The sequence below is a fragment of the Betta splendens genome, chromosome 9 (assembly GCF_900634795.4).
Source record: "Betta splendens chromosome 9, fBetSpl5.4, whole genome shotgun sequence".
NCBI classification, from domain to species: Eukaryota; Metazoa; Chordata; class Actinopteri; order Anabantiformes; family Osphronemidae; genus Betta; species Betta splendens.
The window spans coordinates 6,395,096-6,412,954 of record NC_040889.2 but is presented as its reverse complement, the minus strand read 5'-3'; the positions used below and the strand labels follow the sequence as shown (position 1 = coordinate 6,412,954).

Genomic DNA, 17,859 nt, shown 5'->3' with positions numbered 1-17,859 from the left:
GAAATATGCTTTAGTAACATGTAACCTACATCAGGTAGTGGACGGTGCAAACGGCTGTCGGCCGTACAGACTTGTGTCAGTGTGTTGCATTTCCGTGAGCTACTCCCAACTGGATGGTAACATCAGGAGATTCTGGGCACATCTGTGCGGCAGGTTAGTCACATGACGCTGACTTGAAATGCTGTATGCATGAACTAATGAACAAGGAAATACTAGTGACGGTCTGGCGTTAGGAACCAAAGCCATTTTATTGAATACCAAAGTTGACAACTAATACTGTTTTTTAGCATTAGATGCCACTTTCAACTACTAACAAATCATACATTATACAGTGAACGTGCACAGCCATTGTTAGATGGGAAGTTTATTGCATATTTGTATATGAGATATTTCTTTTGCAGATTTCCATAATTACATCTTATTATGAAAACACAAAGTAGCGATGATAGTGAGTGAGTTTTTTGGGCTCTAGCTAGATTATTGATAAATTTAAAGAATAAATGACGGATGCACGGATGGCGATTCACTGGACCGCACTCTTTTACTCTGAGCACCAAACACATAGTTCGCTATCCAAACACAGCTCTCAGATAAAACGTCTTTGTCAAAACAGCCCTAAACAATTTCAACATCTTCCATTAACGTTCAGTTCAAATTTAAGTCCATGTTAAAATTCCGGTGCATGGTAGCCACGGAAACAAATGTGCAGGAATAAACAGGAAATTAAGAAAAAGATTGACTTGGTTTCTGACCAATCGGAGCTAACAATGCCGTATAATTGGAATTGGTGTCGCAGACTCGACATCTCATTGGTTATCGCAACTGACCGTGTTCTTCACGTACAGAGCACAGCAGCGTGCTCTGCCGATTCTCAATGCGTCGGGCACATTTCATTGAGCCTGCTGAAATATATTTGGATAAAACTTTACCATAATATGCGACAGTTGGAGCGGCGAAACCAAGCGGATACATGACACGAAGAAAACGGGGGACAACAAATTCTGACTATGTTTAGGCTAGCAGAGAACGCTTAGCTGCCTCTGATGGACGGCCGCCACTGCGGGCAGTAATGGAAGAGCTCCTGGCCGTTGTTCGACGCCTGCGTCTCCCTTGCGTTCTCACGCACGTCCGTGCACGTGCGTCAAAACCATGGTAACCGGCGCTGACTTAATAAAAGAAGGGCAGCCAAGCGACTTTACACATTTGTCTCAGGACTCGGAGACATTGGCAGCAAAAACAACAAGCTTGAAACATTTTGGTTATTTTGCAGCAGCAATGGAGCGCCATTTGCCGTGGGCCATTTGGAAGCTCTGGAGACGTTTTAAACGTTGGAGACGCCGACGGAGACAGCGGTGGCAGCCGGTGGCGGAAGGTAAGCTGCTCCTCCTAGTGTCTTAGTGACTGTGTACAGTGTGATGCCCAACGATTTAAACACTAAATTAAAGGTGTTTGATACAAATTGCTAAGTGTAACAGCACATGAATATGGTAGCAAAGGTGGAAACGTTGATATTTTGCTTTGAGGGCAGAAGTTTCCCCATTTATCGTTTAAGATTTGATCAAAATCAAGATGGCGACTGGCGCCTACTCTTGAGCACCATGGCAACAAGGTGCCCGTGTTAGCTTGCTAAGCGTGACTTTTTTTGTTTTGTTTTTTACCAAGTGCTACACTTTTCCACTTGGAGCTATAATGTGTGTGTTTGTCAGACAGACAAGTGTAGAGAACATGTCTCATTGAAACAAGACAAACACATGTGTACAAGACATCTAAGTTTGTTCTTTTAAAGAGCTAAAAACTGTTGTTACTGTTGTACTGAGTGCAGCATTACCTGTCATGTGAAAACATGCTAGAAACCTGACTACTAGATGGTTAGCGCAGCTAATGTGAGCCTAAATGCAGTTTAGATGCTTGGTGTTACGGGCCTCCTGTTGTAGTTTGAATGAAGATGATGAAGTGAGCTACAAATGTCTGTTCTCTTACCCTTCACACACAGTTGCTGTGCTTGGTCGTCCACCTAGACCTCCACCTAGACGTCGGCGGCCTCGCTTTGACCCACCTACTTCCCACGTTGAGGAAGTTGTCCCCCCCACCTCTGACATTCAGGTACCTCACTTGGACTCACCCCCTTCTTACTGTGAGGTTCCACCAAGCTGGGGGGAAACACCACTTCCTCTTTACTGTGAGCTTTTTCCTTCTTCTTCTCCTCCACACTCTCCCCTTCCTTCTGGCTCTTTTGCTCCTTCTCTTTCTCCTCCAGGCTCTCCTGTTCCTTCTGGCTCTTTTGCTCCTTCTCTTTCTCCTCCAGGCTCTCCTGTTCCTTCTGGCTCTTTTGCACTTTCTCTTTCTCCTCCAGGCTCTCCCCTTCCTTCTGGCTCTTTTGCTCCTTCTCTTTCTCCTCCAGGCTCTCCCCTTCCTTCTGGCTCTTTTGCTCCTTCTCTTTCTCCTCCAGGCTCTCCCCTTCCTCCTTCTTCTTCTTCTTTTCCTTCCACACCCCCTCCTCCTTATTCTCTTGTTCCTTCTTGCACTCCTGCTCCTTCGCTTTCTCCTCCAGGCTCTCCTGTTTCTTCTTCTTTTCCACCTTCACCTCCTCCTCCTTCCCCTCTGGTTCCACCTATTGTGGCTCTTTCTGAGCTGCCCTGTGTTCCGGATGCTGGCCTGTCCCTGTCTCCTGTTATTCAGGACTCAGGCTCTGTAGTGCACGGGACCAGCGAGGACGGGACCAGCGAGGACGGGACCAGCGAGGACGGGACCAGCGAGGACGGGACCAGCGAGGACGTACCGGATGGGGGGGACGAGGAGGCTCCAAGCAGCAGCACGTCACTAAGGAGAGGTAGGGAGGACAGTGATGAGGAGGGGGCTGCTCCTAAAAGACCATGTTGTACTGTGAGACACTGTGTCACACAGTAAACTTGGTCTTTCCCATTGTTGAATGGCAGCAGCCACCTCTTCATTCACGGATAACTGGCCTCTGTTTCTGACAGGACCAGTTTATCCTACTGTCTTCTTTTTTCTTTCTTTCTTGATTTCTTTCTTTTATAATTTTAAATATTCATCCAAACCCTGAGAACTAGCCCTTGCGTCTGGCTGGGCAGTTCTTGTCCCTGGTAGCGTCTGGCGCCGGGACTTTTCTTTCTTTCTTTTCTGGATGAATACAAGTTTGAATGGTAATATTTTCCCTGAGAACTAGCCTTTGCGTCTGGCTGGGCAGTTCTTGTCCCAGGTTGCGTCTGGCACTGGGGCCCTGCGTTTACAGTTTAGCATGGCGGTTGGATGGACTTTTCTTTCACCCTGGAGGCTGAGTTCAGCGCCTGGCAGGGCCGTCGACCCCGCCATGCAAGTTGCCCTAGCGTCTGGCAGGGTAACTATCTTGTTTATTACTGTGTTTTCCTCCACAGCGATAGGTCAGTTCAGTCACAGTGGCACCAGGGACACATGTCATCTCCCACGGAAGCTCCTCAGTGGCAGAGCAGGATGGACTGCAGTGCCACGTGTTATGGAGCGGACACATGGCTGTGTGCTGTTCTAGTCATGCTCCACACCACAGGGAGCAGTGCCACTGATACTGATGTACTGACCAGTGTGTCTGTCAGTCCAGTGGACAAAGGTGAGTACAAGATTTTGATTGTGTGACATTCAATTTCAAAGATGTCAAAAGACGGAGTTGAGTAGAAATAAATGTTTGTATTACATTGAAATTCAACGTGATCCTACAAATTAATCAACTTTCTGCACATTCAGTTTTCTAAGGAGAAGGGGATGAGGGCACCAGGAGATGAGGAGAAGGAGGTGAGGAGACACGTAAAACTCTTATTCTTTTAAGTTACACTTACTGTATCTCGTGACACTTTATTTGTTTTTAATATTTTTTTCTATAGATTAAGTTAAAACAAAAAGCGCACGGTAAGCAAATAAAGAGGTTTAGTCGGGATAAGTTTTCACTTTACTTTTTATACATTTTAATTGACAGTAGTTGAATATTTTGTCTTTTTGTCCTTTAGCTGCAGAAGGTGACACCATGGAAACGGTAAAGACATGGAAAATGCCCTTCAAGTATTTGTCTGATGTATTTACTCACTCTGTATTCTAATGCTTTCACTTAACCAGAGACAAGGATCTGGACCAAGCTGGCCTAAGCTGTCAGAACGATCGCAGGAACCACAGGTGCACAATAACATTCAGTAAGAATAACATGGCATAGGTAATTCATAGTCTGTACTTTACTTGATGTACTCCTGAGGCTGACGTTTTCATTTTGGTGGTGACAGGTGCAGCTGTGGAGGCTGGAGAACTGTGGCAACTGAGACGACGATAGGACCGCATAGGGCGATAGGAGACGTTATCGCCCGTGTCTGTGGAGGCTCAATGCTGTGAGTAATCGCCTGAGCAGTAATTTACCTGAGTAGTAAAGTGGTGATAAGCTTAACATCACAAAGTTAACAAGACATGTGTTTGTGATGTTTCTTCTAGCTTCCTGCAGCTCTTTGCTCCCTCCAGCCTCCGGTCCAGACAGAGGGGAGCCTCCCAGTCCTAAGCACGTAGAGGAAGTGCCTTTGTCACTGCTTTCTCTGTGCTGCTGGGTTTGGGAGACTCTTCACATAATCAGCGGTGTTGGCCTCCATCTCTAAAAAGAAGACGGTCAAGACGAGTCATTGTCATCAATAATTTGAAAGAAATTGTAATAAATACGTTCCATGTAAAACATCATTTGTATTTGTATTTCTTCGTGTTTTACTGTGAGATTCTGAATATGTTGGTAAAACCGTCAAAATAATGACCTATTACTTTTGACGTAACACTTTCATGAAGCGCTAAATAACAGACTGAGATCAGAATTGTGTTGTAACACTAATCAGGTTGTTTATTTGTCCATAGGAACTTCTTCCTTACTTCACTTTACTACATACATCAACTTATTGAATACATATGTGATAATTGGCGAGTCTGCAACAATAATGATGTACAGTAACTGCATGTTGTGTCCACACTGGTTTGTGACAATCTCCGGTTCCTGACTTCATCTCCAGGAAAAGGAGACGAGCTGATCGAAGATCAGTGGGAGAAGTAAAACACTATCACAGCCTGATGATTTCTCACAGGAGAGCCTTCAATGTCCATGTGCAGATGTTCAGCACAGGCCATCTTGAAACGCAAGCGCTGCTTGTTTGACCTCTCTGAACCTCTGTGCGTTAAAAACTTTGTTGAAATATGCTTTAGTAACATGTAACCTACATCAGGTAGTGGACGGTGCAAACGGCTGTCGGCCGTACAGACTTGTGTCAGTGTGTTGCATTTCCGTGAGCTACTCCCAACTGGATGGTAACATCAGGAGATTCTGGGCACATCTGTGCGGCAGGTTAGTCACATGACGCTGACTTGAAATGCTGTATGCATGAACTAATGAACAAGGAAATACTAGTGACGGTCTGGCGTTAGGAACCAAAGCCATTTTATTGAATACCAAAGTTGACAACTAATACTGTTTTTTAGCATTAGATGCCACTTTCAACTACTAACAAATCCTACATTATACAGTGAACGTGCACAGCCATTGTTAGATGGGAAGTTTATTGTATATTTGTATATGAGATATTTCTTTTGCAGATTTCCATAATTACATCTTATTATGAAAACACAAAGTAGCGATGATAGTGAGTGAGTTTTTTGGGCTCTAGCTAGATTATTGATAAATTTAAAGAATAAATGACGGATGCACGGATGGCGATTCACTGGACCGCACTCTTTTACTCTGAGCACCAAACACATAGTTCGCTATCCAAACACAGCTCTCAGATAAAACGTCTTTGTCAAAACAGCCCTAAACAATTTCAACATCTTCCATTAACGTTCAGTTCAAATTTAAGTCCATGTTAAAATTCCGGTGCATGGTAGCCACGGAAACAAATGTGCAGGAATAAACAGGAAATTAAGAAAAAGATTGACTTGGTTTCTGACCAATCGGAGCTAACAATGCCGTATAATTGGAATTGGTGTCGCAGACTCGACATCTCATTGGTTATCGCAACTGACCGTGTTCTTCACGTACAGAGCACAGCAGCGTGCTCTGCCGATTCTCAATGCGTCGGGCACATTTCATTGAGCCTGCTGAAATATATTTGGATAAAACTTTACCATAATATGCGACAGTTGGAGCGGCGAAACCAAGCGGATACATGACACGAAGAAAACGGGGGACAACAAATTCTGACTATGTTTAGGCTAGCAGAGAACGCTTAGCTGCCTCTGATGGACGGCCGCCACTGCGGGCAGTAATGGAAGAGCTCCTGGCCGTTGTTCGACGCCTGCGTCTCCCTTGCGTTCTCACGCACGTCCGTGCACGTGCGTCAAAACCATGGTAACCGGCGCTGACTTAATAAAAGAAGGGCAGCCAAGCGACTTTACACATTTGTCTCAGGACTCGGAGACATTGGCAGCAAAAACAACAAGCTTGAAACATTTTGGTTATTTTGCAGCAGCAATGGAGCGCCATTTGCCGTGGGCCATTTGGAAGCTCTGGAGACGTTTTAAACGTTGGAGACGCCGACGGAGACAGCGGTGGCAGCCGGTGGCGGAAGGTAAGCTGCTCCTCCTAGTGTCTTAGTGACTGTGTACAGTGTGATGCCCAACGATTTAAACACTAAATTAAAGGTGTTTGAAACAAATTGCTAAGTGTAACAGCACATGAATATGGTAGCAAAGGTGGAAACGTTGATATTTTGCTTTGAGGGCAGAAGTTTCCCCATTTATCGTTTAAGATTTGATCAAAATCAAGATGGCGACTGGCGCCTACTCTTGAGCACCATGGCAACAAGGTGCCCGTGTTAGCTTGCTAAGCGTGACTTTTTTTGTTTTGTTTTTTACCAAGTGCTACACTTTTCCACTTGGAGCTATAATGTGTGTGTTTGTCAGACAGACAAGTGTAGAGAACATGTCTCATTGAAACAAGACAAACACATGTGTACAAGACATCTAAGTTTGTTCGTTTAAAGAGCTAAAAACTGTTGTTACTGTTGTACTGAGTGCAGCATTACCTGTCATGTGAAAACATGCTAGAAACCTGACTACTAGATGGTTAGCGCAGCTAATGTGAGCCTAAATGCAGTTTAGATGCTTGGTGTTACGGGCCTCCTGTTGTAGTTTGAATGAAGATGATGAAGTGAGCTACAAATGTCTGTTCTCTTACCCTTCACACACAGTTGCTGTGCTTGGTCGTCCACCTAGACCTCCACCTAGACGTCGGCGGCCTCGCTTTGACCCACCTACTTCCCACGTTGAGGAAGTTGTCCCCCCCACCTCTGACATTCAGGTACCTCACTTGGACTCACCCCCTTCTTACTGTGAGGTTCCACCAAGCTGGGGGGAAACACCACTTCCTCTTTATTGTGAGCTTTTTCCTTCTTCTTCTCCTCCACACTCTCCCCTTCCTTCTGGCTCTTTTGCTCCTTCTCTTTCTCCTCCAGGCTCTCCTGTTCCTTCTGGCTCTTTTGCTCCTTCTCTTTCTCCTCCAGGCTCTCCTGTTCCTTCTGGCTCTTTTGCACTTTCTCTTTCTCCTCCAGGCTCTCCCCTTCCTTCTGGCTCTTTTGCTCCTTCTCTTTCTCCTCCAGGCTCTCCCCTTCCTTCTGGCTCTTTTGCTCCTTCTCTTTCTCCTCCAGGCTCTCCCCTTCCTCCTTCTTCTTCTTCTTTTCCTTCCACACCCCCTCCTCCTTATTCTCTTGTTCCTTCTTGCACTCCTGCTCCTTCGCTTTCTCCTCCAGGCTCTCCTGTTTCTTCTTCTTTTCCACCTTCACCTCCTCCTCCTTCCCCTCTGGTTCCACCTATTGTGGCTCTTTCTGAGCTGCCCTGTGTTCCGGATGCTGGCCTGTCCCTGTCTCCTGTTATTCAGGACTCAGGCTCTGTAGTGCACGGGACCAGCGAGGACGGGACCAGCGAGGACGGGACCAGCGAGGACGGGACCAGCGAGGACGGGACCAGCGAGGACGTACCGGATGGGGGGGACGAGGAGGCTCCAAGCAGCAGCACGTCACTAAGGAGAGGTAGGGAGGACAGTGATGAGGAGGGGGCTGCTCCTAAAAGACCATGTTGTACTGTGAGACACTGTGTCACACAGTAAACTTGGTCTTTCCCATTGTTGAATGGCAGCAGCCACCTCTTCATTCACGGATAACTGGCCTCTGTTTCTGACAGGACCAGTTTATCCTACTGTCTTCTTTTTTCTTTCTTTCTTGATTTCTTTCTTTTATAATTTTAAATATTCATCCAAACCCTGAGAACTAGCCCTTGCGTCTGGCTGGGCAGTTCTTGTCCCTGGTAGCGTCTGGCGCCGGGACTTTTCTTTCTTTCTTTTCTGGATGAATACAAGTTTGAATGGTAATATTTTCCCTGAGAACTAGCCTTTGCGTCTGGCTGGGCAGTTCTTGTCCCAGGTTGCGTCTCGCACTGGGGCCCTGCGTTTACAGTTTAGCATGGCGGTTGGATGGACTTTTCTTTCACCCTGGAGGCTGAGTTCAGCGCCTGGCAGGGCCGTCGACCCCGCCATGCAAGTTGCCCTAGCGTCTGGCAGGGTAACTATCTTGTTTATTACTGTGTTTTCCTCCACAGCGATAGGTCAGTTCAGTCACAGTGGCACCAGTGGCACCAGGGACACATGTCATCTCCCACGGAAGCTCCTCAGTGGCAGAGCAGGATGGACTGCAGTGCCACGTGTTATGGAGCGGACACATGGCTGTGTGCTGTTCTAGTCATGCTCCACACCACAGGGAGCAGTGCCACTGATACTGATGTACTGACCAGTGTGTCTGTCAGTCCAGTGGACAAAGGTGAGTACAAGATTTTGATTGTGTGACATTCAATTTCAAAGATGTCAAAAGACGGAGTTGAGTAGAAATAAATGTTTGTATTACATTGAAATTCAACGTGATCCTACAAATTAATCAACTTTCTGCACATTCAGTTTTCTAAGGAGAAGGGGATGAGGGCACCAGGAGATGAGGAGAAGGAGGTGAGGAGACACGTAAAACTCTTATTCTTTTAAGTTACACTTACTGTATCTCGTGACACTTTATTTGTTTTTAATATTTTTTTCTATAGATTAAGTTAAAACAAAAAGCGCACGGTAAGCAAATAAAGAGGTTTAGTCGGGATAAGTTTTCACTTTACTTTTTATACATTTTAATTGACAGTAGTTGAATATTTTGTATTTTTGTTTCGTTTAGCTGCAGAAGGTGACACCATGGAAACGGTAAAGACATGGAAAATGCCCTTCAAGTATTTGTCTGATGTATTTACTCACTCTGTATTCTAATGCTTTCACTTAACCAGAGACAAGGATCTGGACCAAGCTGGCCTAAGCTGTCAGAACGATCGCAGGAACCACAGGTGCACAATAACGTTCAGTAAGAATAACATGGCATAGGTAATTCATAGTCTGTACTTTACTTGATGTACTCCTTAGGCTGACGTTTTCATTTTGGTGGTGACAGGTGCAGCTGTGGAGGCTGGAGAACTGTGGCAACTGAGACGACGATAGGACCGCATAGGGCGATAGGAGACGTTATCGCCCGTGTCTGTGGAGGCTCAATGCTGTGAGTAATCGCCTGAGCAGTAATTTACCTGAGTAGTAAAGTGGTGATAAGCTTAACATCACAAAGTTAACAAGACATGTGTTTGTGATGTTTCTTCTAGCTTCCTGCAGCTCTTTGCTCCCTCCAGCCTCCGGTCCAGACAGAGGGGAGCCTCCCAGTCCTAAGCACGTAGAGGAAGTGCCTTTGTCACTGCTTTCTCTGTGCTGCTGGGTTTGGGAGACTCTTCACATAATCAGCGGTGTTGGCCTCCATCTCTAAAAAGAAGACGGTCAAGACGAGTCATTGTCATCAATAATTTGAAAGAAATTGTAATAAATACGTTCCATGTAAAACATCATTTGTATTTGTATTTCTTCGTGTTTTACTGTGAGATTCTGAATATGTTGGTAAAACCGTCAAAATAATGACCTATTACTTTTGACGTAACACTTTCATGAAGCGCTAAATAACAGACTGAGATCAGAATTGTGTTGTAACACTAATCAGGTTGTTTATTTGTCCATAGGAACTTCTTCCTTACTTCACTTTACTACATACATCAACTTATTGAATACATATGTGATAATTGGCGAGTCTGCAACAATAATGATGTACAGTAACTGCATGTTGTGTCCACACTGGTTCGTGACAATCTCCGGTTCCTGACTTCATCTCCAGGAAAAGGAGACGAGCTGATCGAAGATCAGTGGGAGAAGTAAAACACTATCACAGCCTGATGATTTCTCACAGGAGAGCCTTCAATGTCCATGTGCAGATGTTCAGCACAGACCATCTTGAAACGCAAGCGCTGCTTGTTTGACCTCTCTGAACCTCTGTGCGTTAAAAACTTTGTTGAAATATGCTTTAGTAACATGTAACCTACATCAGGTAGTGGACGGTGCAAACGGCTGTCGGCCGTACAGACTTGTGTCAGTGTGTTGCATTTCCGTGAGCTACTCCCAACTGGATGGTAACATCAGGAGATTCTGGGCACATCTGTGCGGCAGGTTAGTCACATGACGCTGACTTGAAATGCTGTATGCATGAACTAATGAACAAGGAAATACTAGTGACGGTCTGGCGTTAGGAACCAAAGCCATTTTATTGAATACCAAAGTTGACAACTAATACTGTTTTTTAGCATTAGATGCCACTTTCAACTACTAACAAATCATACATTATACAGTGAACGTGCACAGCCATTGTTAGATGGGAAGTTTATTGCATATTTGTATATGAGATATTTCTTTTGCAGATTTCCATAATTACATCTTATTATGAAAACACAAAGTAGCGATGATAGTGAGTGAGTTTTTTGGGCTCTAGCTAGATTATTGATAAATTTAAAGAATAAATGACGGATGCACGGATGGCGATTCACTGGACCGCACTCTTTTACTCTGAGCACCAAACACATAGTTCGCTATCCAAACACAGCTCTCAGATAAAACGTCTTTGTCAAAAACAGCCCTAAACAATTTCAACATCTTCCATTAACGTTCAGTTCAAATTTAAGTCCATGTTAAAATTCCGGTGCATGGTAGCCACGGAAACAAATGTGCAGGAATAAACAGGAAATTAAGAAAAAGATTGACTTGGTTTCTGACCAATCGGAGCTAACAATGCCGTATAATTGGAATTGGTGTCGCAGACTCGACATCTCATTGGTTATCGCAACTGACCGTGTTCTTCACGTACAGAGCACAGCAGCGTGCTCTGCCGATTCTCAATGCGTCGGGCACATTTCATTGAGCCTGCTGAAATATATTTGGATAAAACTTTACCATAATATGCGACAGTTGGAGCGGCGAAACCAAGCGGATACATGACACGAAGAAAACGGGGGACAACAAATTCTGACTATGTTTAGGCTAGCAGAGAACGCTTAGCTGCCTCTGATGGACGGCCGCCACTGCGGGCAGTAATGGAAGAGCTCCTGGCCGTTGTTCGACGCCTGCGTCTCCCTTGCGTTCTCACGCACGTCCGTGCACGTGCGTCAAAACCATGGTAACCGGCGCTGACTTAATAAAAGAAGGGCAGCCAAGCGACTTTACACATTTGTCTCAGGACTCGGAGACATTGGCAGCAAAAACAACAAGCTTGAAACATTTTGGTTATTTTGCAGCAGCAATGGAGCGCCATTTGCCGTGGGCCATTTGGAAGCTCTGGAGACGTTTTAAACGTTGGAGACGCCGACGGAGACAGCGGTGGCAGCCGGTGGCGGAAGGTAAGCTGCTCCTCCTAGTGTCTTAGTGACTGTGTACAGTGTGATGCCCAACGATTTAAACACTAAATTAAAGGTGTTTGATACAAATTGCTAAGTGTAACAGCACATGAATATGGTAGCAAAGGTGGAAACGTTGATATTTTGCTTTGAGGGCAGAAGTTTCCCCATTTATCGTTTAAGATTTGATCAAAATCAAGATGGCGACTGGCGCCTACTCTTGAGCACCATGGCAACAAGGTGCCCGTGTTAGCTTGCTAAGCGTGACTTTTTTTGTTTTGTTTTTTACCAAGTGCTACACTTTTCCACTTGGAGCTATAATGTGTGTGTTTGTCAGACAGACAAGTGTAGAGAACATGTCTCATTGAAACAAGACAAACACATGTGTACAAGACATCTAAGTTTGTTCTTTTAAAGAGCTAAAAACTGTTGTTACTGTTGTACTGAGTGCAGCATTACCTGTCATGTGAAAACATGCTAGAAACCTGACTACTAGATGGTTAGCGCAGCTAATGTGAGCCTAAATGCAGTTTAGATGCTTGGTGTTACGGGCCTCCTGTTGTAGTTTGAATGAAGATGATGAAGTGAGCTACAAATGTCTGTTCTCTTACCCTTCACACACAGTTGCTGTGCTTGGTCGTCCACCTAGACCTCCACCTAGACGTCGGCGGCCTCGCTTTGACCCACCTACTTCCCACGTTGAGGAAGTTGTCCCCCCCACCTCTGACATTCAGGTACCTCACTTGGACTCACCCCCTTCTTACTGTGAGGTTCCACCAAGCTGGGGGGAAACACCACTTCCTCTTTACTGTGAGCTTTTTCCTTCTTCTTCTCCTCCACACTCTCCCCTTCCTTCTGGCTCTTTTGCTCCTTCTCTTTCTCCTCCAGGCTCTCCTGTTCCTTCTGGCTCTTTTGCTCCTTCTCTTTCTCCTCCAGGCTCTCCTGTTCCTTCTGGCTCTTTTGCACTTTCTCTTTCTCCTCCAGGCTCTCCTGTTCCTTCTGGCTCTTTTGCTCCTTCTCTTTCTCCTCCAGGCTCTCCCCTTCCTTCTGGCTCTTTTGCTCCTTCTCTTTCTCCTCCAGGCTCTCCCCTTCCTCCTTCTTCTTCTTCTTTCCTTCCACACCCCCTCCTCCTTATTCTCTTGTTCCTTCTTGCACTCCTGCTCCTTCGCTTTCTCCTCCAGGCTCTCCTGTTTCTTCTTCTTTTCCACCTTCACCTCCTCCTCCTTCCCCTCTGGTTCCACCTATTGTGGCTCTTTCTGAGCTGCCCTGTGTTCCGGATGCTGGCCTGTCCCTGTCTCCTGTTATTCAGGACTCAGGCTCTGTAGTGCACGGGACCAGCGAGGACGGGACCAGCGAGGACGGGACCAGCGAGGACGGGACCAGCGAGGACGGGACCAGCGAGGACGGGACCAGCGAGGACGGGACCAGCGAGGACGTACCGGATGGGGGGGACGAGGAGGCTCCAAGCAGCAGCACGTCACTAAGGAGAGGTAGGGAGGACAGTGATGAGGAGGGGGCTGCTCCTAAAAGACCATGTTGTACTGTGAGACACTGTGTCACACAGTAAACTTGGTCTTTCCCATTGTTGAATGGCAGCAGCCACCTCTTCATTCACGGATAACTGGCCTCTGTTTCTGACAGGACCAGTTTATCCTACTGTCTTCTTTTTTCTTTCTTTCTTGATTTCTTTCTTTTATAATTTTAAATATTCATCCAAACCCTGAGAACTAGCCCTTGCGTCTGGCTGGGCAGTTCTTGTCCCTGGTAGCGTCTGGCGCCGGGACTTTTCTTTCTTTCTTTCTGGATGAATACAAGTTTGAATGGTAATATTTTCCCTGAGAACTAGCCTTTGCGTCTGGCTGGGCAGTTCTTGTCCCAGGTTGCGTCTCGCACTGGGGCCCTGCGTTTACAGTTTAGCATGGCGGTTGGATGGACTTTTCTTTCACCCTGGAGGCTGAGTTCAGCGCCTGGCAGGGCCGTCGACCCCGCCATGCAAGTTGCCCTAGCGTCTGGCAGGGTAACTATCTTGTTTATTACTGTGTTTTCCTCCACAGCGATAGGTCAGTTCAGTCACAGTGGCACCAGTGGCACCAGGGACACATGTCATCTCCCACGGAAGCTCCTCAGTGGCAGAGCAGGATGGACTGCAGTGCCACGTGTTATGGAGCGGACACATGGCTGTGTGCTGTTCTAGTCATGCTCCACACCACAGGGAGCAGTGCCACTGATACTGATGTACTGACCAGTGTGTCTGTCAGTCCAGTGGACAAAGGTGAGTACAAGATTTTGATTGTGTGACATTCAATTTCAAAGATGTCAAAAGACGGAGTTGAGTAGAAATAAATGTTTGTATTACATTGAAATTCAACGTGATCCTACAAATTAATCAACTTTCTGCACATTCAGTTTTCTAAGGAGAAGGGGATGAGGGCACCAGGAGATGAGGAGAAGGAGGTGAGGAGACACGTAAAACTCTTATTCTTTTAAGTTACACTTACTGTATCTCGTGACACTTTATTTGTTTTTAATATTTTTTTCTATAGATTAAGTTAAAACAAAAAGCGCACGGTAAGCAAATAAAGAGGTTTAGTCGGGATAAGTTTTCACTTTACTTTTTATACATTTTAATTGACAGTAGTTGAATATTTTGTATTTTTGTTTTCGTTTAGCTGCAGAAGGTGACACCATGGAAACGGTAAAGACATGGAAAATGCCCTTCAAGTATTTGTCTGATGTATTTACTCACTCTGTATTCTAATGCTTTCACTTAACCAGAGACAAGGATCTGGACCAAGCTGGCCTAAGCTGTCAGAACGATCGCAGGAACCACAGGTGCACAATAACGTTCAGTAAGAATAACATGGCATAGGTAATTCATAGTCTGTACTTTACTTGATGTACTCCTTAGGCTGACGTTTTCATTTTGGTGGTGACAGGTGCAGCTGTGGAGGCTGGAGAACTGTGGCAACTGAGACGACGATAGGACCGCATAGGGCGATAGGAGACGTTATCGCCCGTGTCTGTGGAGGCTCAATGCTGTGAGTAATCGCCTGAGCAGTAATTTACCTGAGTAGTAAAGTGGTGATAAGCTTAACATCACAAAGTTAACAAGACATGTGTTTGTGATGTTTCTTCTAGCTTCCTGCAGCTCTTTGCTCCCTCCAGCCTCCGGTCCAGACAGAGGGGAGCCTCCCAGTCCTAAGCACGTAGAGGAAGTGCCTTTGTCACTGCTTTCTCTGTGCTGCTGGGTTTGGGAGACTCTTCACATAATCAGCGGTGTTGGCCTCCATCTCTAAAAAGAAGACGGTCAAGACGAGTCATTGTCATCAATAATTTGAAAGAAATTGTAATAAATACGTTCCATGTAAAACATCATTTGTATTTGTATTTCTTCGTGTTTTACTGTGAGATTCTGAATATGTTGGTAAAACCGTCAAAATAATGACCTATTACTTTTGACGTAACACTTTCATGAAGCGCTAAATAACAGACTGAGATCAGAATTGTGTTGTAACACTAATCAGGTTGTTTATTTGTCCACAGGAACTTCTTCCTTACTTCACTTTACTACATACATCAACTGTATTGAATACATATGTGATAATTGGGCGAGTCTGCAACAATAATGATGTACATGTAACTGCATGTTGTGTCCCACACTGGTCGTGACAATCTCCGGTTCCTGACTTCATCTCCAGGAAAGGAGACGAGCTGATCGAAGATCAGTGGGAGAAGTAAAACACTATCACAGCCTGATGATTTTCTCACAGGAGAGCCTTCAATGTCCATGTGCAGATGTTCAGCACAGACCATCTTGAAACGCAAGCGCTGCTTGTTTGACCTCTCTGAACCTCTGTGCGTTAAAAACTTTGTTGAAATATGCTTTAGTAACATGTAACCTACATCAGGTAGTGGACGGTGCAAACGGCTGTCGGCCGTACAGACTTGTGTCAGGTGTTGCATTTCCGTGAGCTACTCCCAACTGGATGGTAACATCAGGAGATTCTGGGCACATCTGTGCGGCAGGTTAGTCACATGACGCTGACTTGAAATGCTGTATGCATGAACTAATGAACAAGGAAATACTAGTGACGGTCTGGCGTTAGGAACCAAAGCCATTTTATTGAATACCAAAGTTGACAACTAATACTGTTTTTTAGCATTAGATGCCACTTTCAACTACTAACAAGTCCTACATTATACAGTGAACGTGCACAGCCATTGTTAGATGGGAAGTTTATTGTATATTTGTTATGAGATATTCTTTTGCAGATTTCCATGATTACATCTATTATGAAAACACAAAGTAGCGATGATAGTGAGTGAGTTTTTTGGGCTCTAGCTAGATTATTGATAAATTTAAAGAATAAATGACGGATGCACGGATGGCGATTCACTGGACCGCACTCTTTTACTCTGAGCACCAAACACATAGTTCGCTATCCAAACACAGCTCTCAGATAAAACGTCTTGTAAAACAAAACAGCCCTAAACAATTTCAACATCTTCCATTAACGTTCAGTTCAAATTTAAGTCCATGTTAAAATTCCGGTGCATGGTAGCCACGGAAACAAATGTGCAGGAATAAACAGGAAATTAAGAAAAAGATTGACTTGGTTTCTGACCATCGGAGCTAACAATGCCGTATAATTGGAATTGGTGTCGCAGACTCGACATCTCATTGGTTATCGCAACTGACCGTGTTCTTCACGTACAGAGCACAGCAGCGTGCTCTGCCGATTCTCAATGCGTCGGGCACATTTCATTGAGCCTGCTGAAATATATTTGGATAAACTTTACCATAATATGCGACAGTTGGAGCGGCGAAACCAAGCGGATACATGACACGAAGAAAACGGGGGACAACAAATTCTGACTATGTTTAGGCTAGCAGAGAACGCTTAGCTGCCTCTGATGGACGGCCGCCACTGCGGGCAGTAATGGAAGAGCTCCTGGCCGTTGTTCGACGCCTGCGTCTCCTTGCGTTCTCACGCACGTCCGTGCACGTGCGTCAAAACCATGGTAACCGGCGCTGACTTAATAAAAGAAGGGCAGCCAAGCGACTTTACACATTTGTCTAGGACTCGGAGACATTGGCAGCAAAAACAACAAGCTTGAAACATTTGGTTTATTTTGCAGCAGCAATGGAGCGCCATTGCCGTGGGCCATTTGGAAGCTCTGGAGACGTTTTAAACGTTGGAGACGCCAGAACTCCACTTGACTTCCACATTTGGGTCGTTTTATATATTTATGAGGCGTAATATAAGTGATTATTGCCAATGACACAAACACAAAGACACAAGGAGGCGAAGTTTTACTGCTATTTTCTGACATGACCACTGACTTGTGCAACGATAAATCACAATCAAATAAAGCTAAATTCGTTTTTTTAACTTATTATCATTATTTACTAATTATTTTTACTTTCCAGAAAAAGACTTATTTGTCGAGACCAGGTGCACATGAAAATTCCTTTGACAATTTTCCTAATCTGATCAAATAATAAAACTTTGGATGCACACTTTACAACTTTGGTAAACTTTTTGGTAAATCTCAGTTATTATTTTAAGCTTACTATATTTTCTAATGCTCTAAAGCAAAAACAACCAGTATGATGCACAAACAAAACTACTGATTACTATTTTTGCCACATTGCTTTTTGTTTGTTCTCCTTTTTATTGTGCATCTTCCAGTTCATTTATTGCACGTTACAGCTGTACTGTACATAAAAGTCTTATTTTCTATCATGGGAGTCAATTCAGAAAAACGACCCTCACTCATACACTTTGTATCTTTGCATGATTGTTCTCTGCTGAATCACTGCAGGCCGTGTCTCTGCAGAGAATTTATGAGCGGTCCAAGCAGCTAGCAGTGAGTTTGGAGTGGTCATTGTTGGTGGGTACGGCCTGTGACAGACTAGAATGACATCACCGCTATGGAATGGTACTTAGTTAGATGCTATTTTCACATGCGACTATGGGGGGGAGCTTTGCAAAAGTTCATGGAAGTTCAAAACGAGGCTCAAGGGACATAAAACAATGCAATCATGTACCTTTATGACCTTTTTTTTTTTTTTTT

General features: G+C 44.9%; 2 protein-coding genes across 17 annotated transcripts; both read left to right on the top strand.

Moving 5' to 3' along the window:
* Nucleotides 1-814: 814 nt before the first annotated feature.
* On the top strand, nt 815-4,704 carry LOC129604627 (uncharacterized). Of its 11 annotated transcripts, none has more exons than XR_008695668.1 (10): nt 815-1,152; nt 1,274-1,372; nt 1,994-2,830; nt 3,396-3,604; nt 3,739-3,786; nt 3,876-3,900; nt 3,999-4,024; nt 4,105-4,161; nt 4,266-4,367; nt 4,468-4,704. XR_008695668.1 is itself a non-coding variant. In XM_055511928.1 (8 exons), the coding sequence occupies exons 3-8, from the start codon at nt 3,757-3,759 to the stop codon at nt 4,529-4,531; spliced, it is 321 nt and encodes a 106-aa protein (XP_055367903.1). In that variant the 5' UTR covers nt 1,159-1,372; nt 1,994-3,604; nt 3,739-3,756; the 3' UTR covers nt 4,532-4,704. The 11 variants fall into 11 exon arrangements, 2 of the variants coding, with proteins under 2 accessions (XP_055367903.1, XP_055367904.1); XR_008695667.1 differs by having other exon boundaries at nt 1,271-1,372; XR_008695673.1 differs by lacking the exon at nt 815-1,152 and having other exon boundaries at nt 1,159-1,372; nt 1,994-2,103; nt 2,680-3,604.
* A 6,522-nt stretch (nt 4,705-11,226) lies between these two features.
* On the top strand, nt 11,227-15,156 carry LOC129604645 (uncharacterized). 6 transcript variants are annotated; one of them, XR_008695708.1, is made up of 11 exons: nt 11,227-11,564; nt 11,686-11,784; nt 12,406-12,515; nt 12,670-13,271; nt 13,836-14,053; nt 14,188-14,235; nt 14,325-14,349; nt 14,451-14,476; nt 14,557-14,613; nt 14,718-14,819; nt 14,920-15,156. XR_008695708.1 is itself a non-coding variant. In XM_055511974.1 (7 exons), the coding sequence occupies exons 3-7, from the start codon at nt 14,206-14,208 to the stop codon at nt 14,981-14,983; spliced, it is 279 nt and encodes a 92-aa protein (XP_055367949.1). In that variant the 5' UTR covers nt 12,872-13,271; nt 13,836-14,053; nt 14,188-14,205; the 3' UTR covers nt 14,984-15,156. The 6 variants fall into 6 exon arrangements, 1 of the variants encoding a protein (XP_055367949.1); XR_008695705.1 differs by having other exon boundaries at nt 11,683-11,784; XR_008695706.1 differs by lacking the exon at nt 14,325-14,349 and having other exon boundaries at nt 11,683-11,784.
* The last annotated feature ends 2,703 nt before the right edge of the window (nt 15,157-17,859 follow it).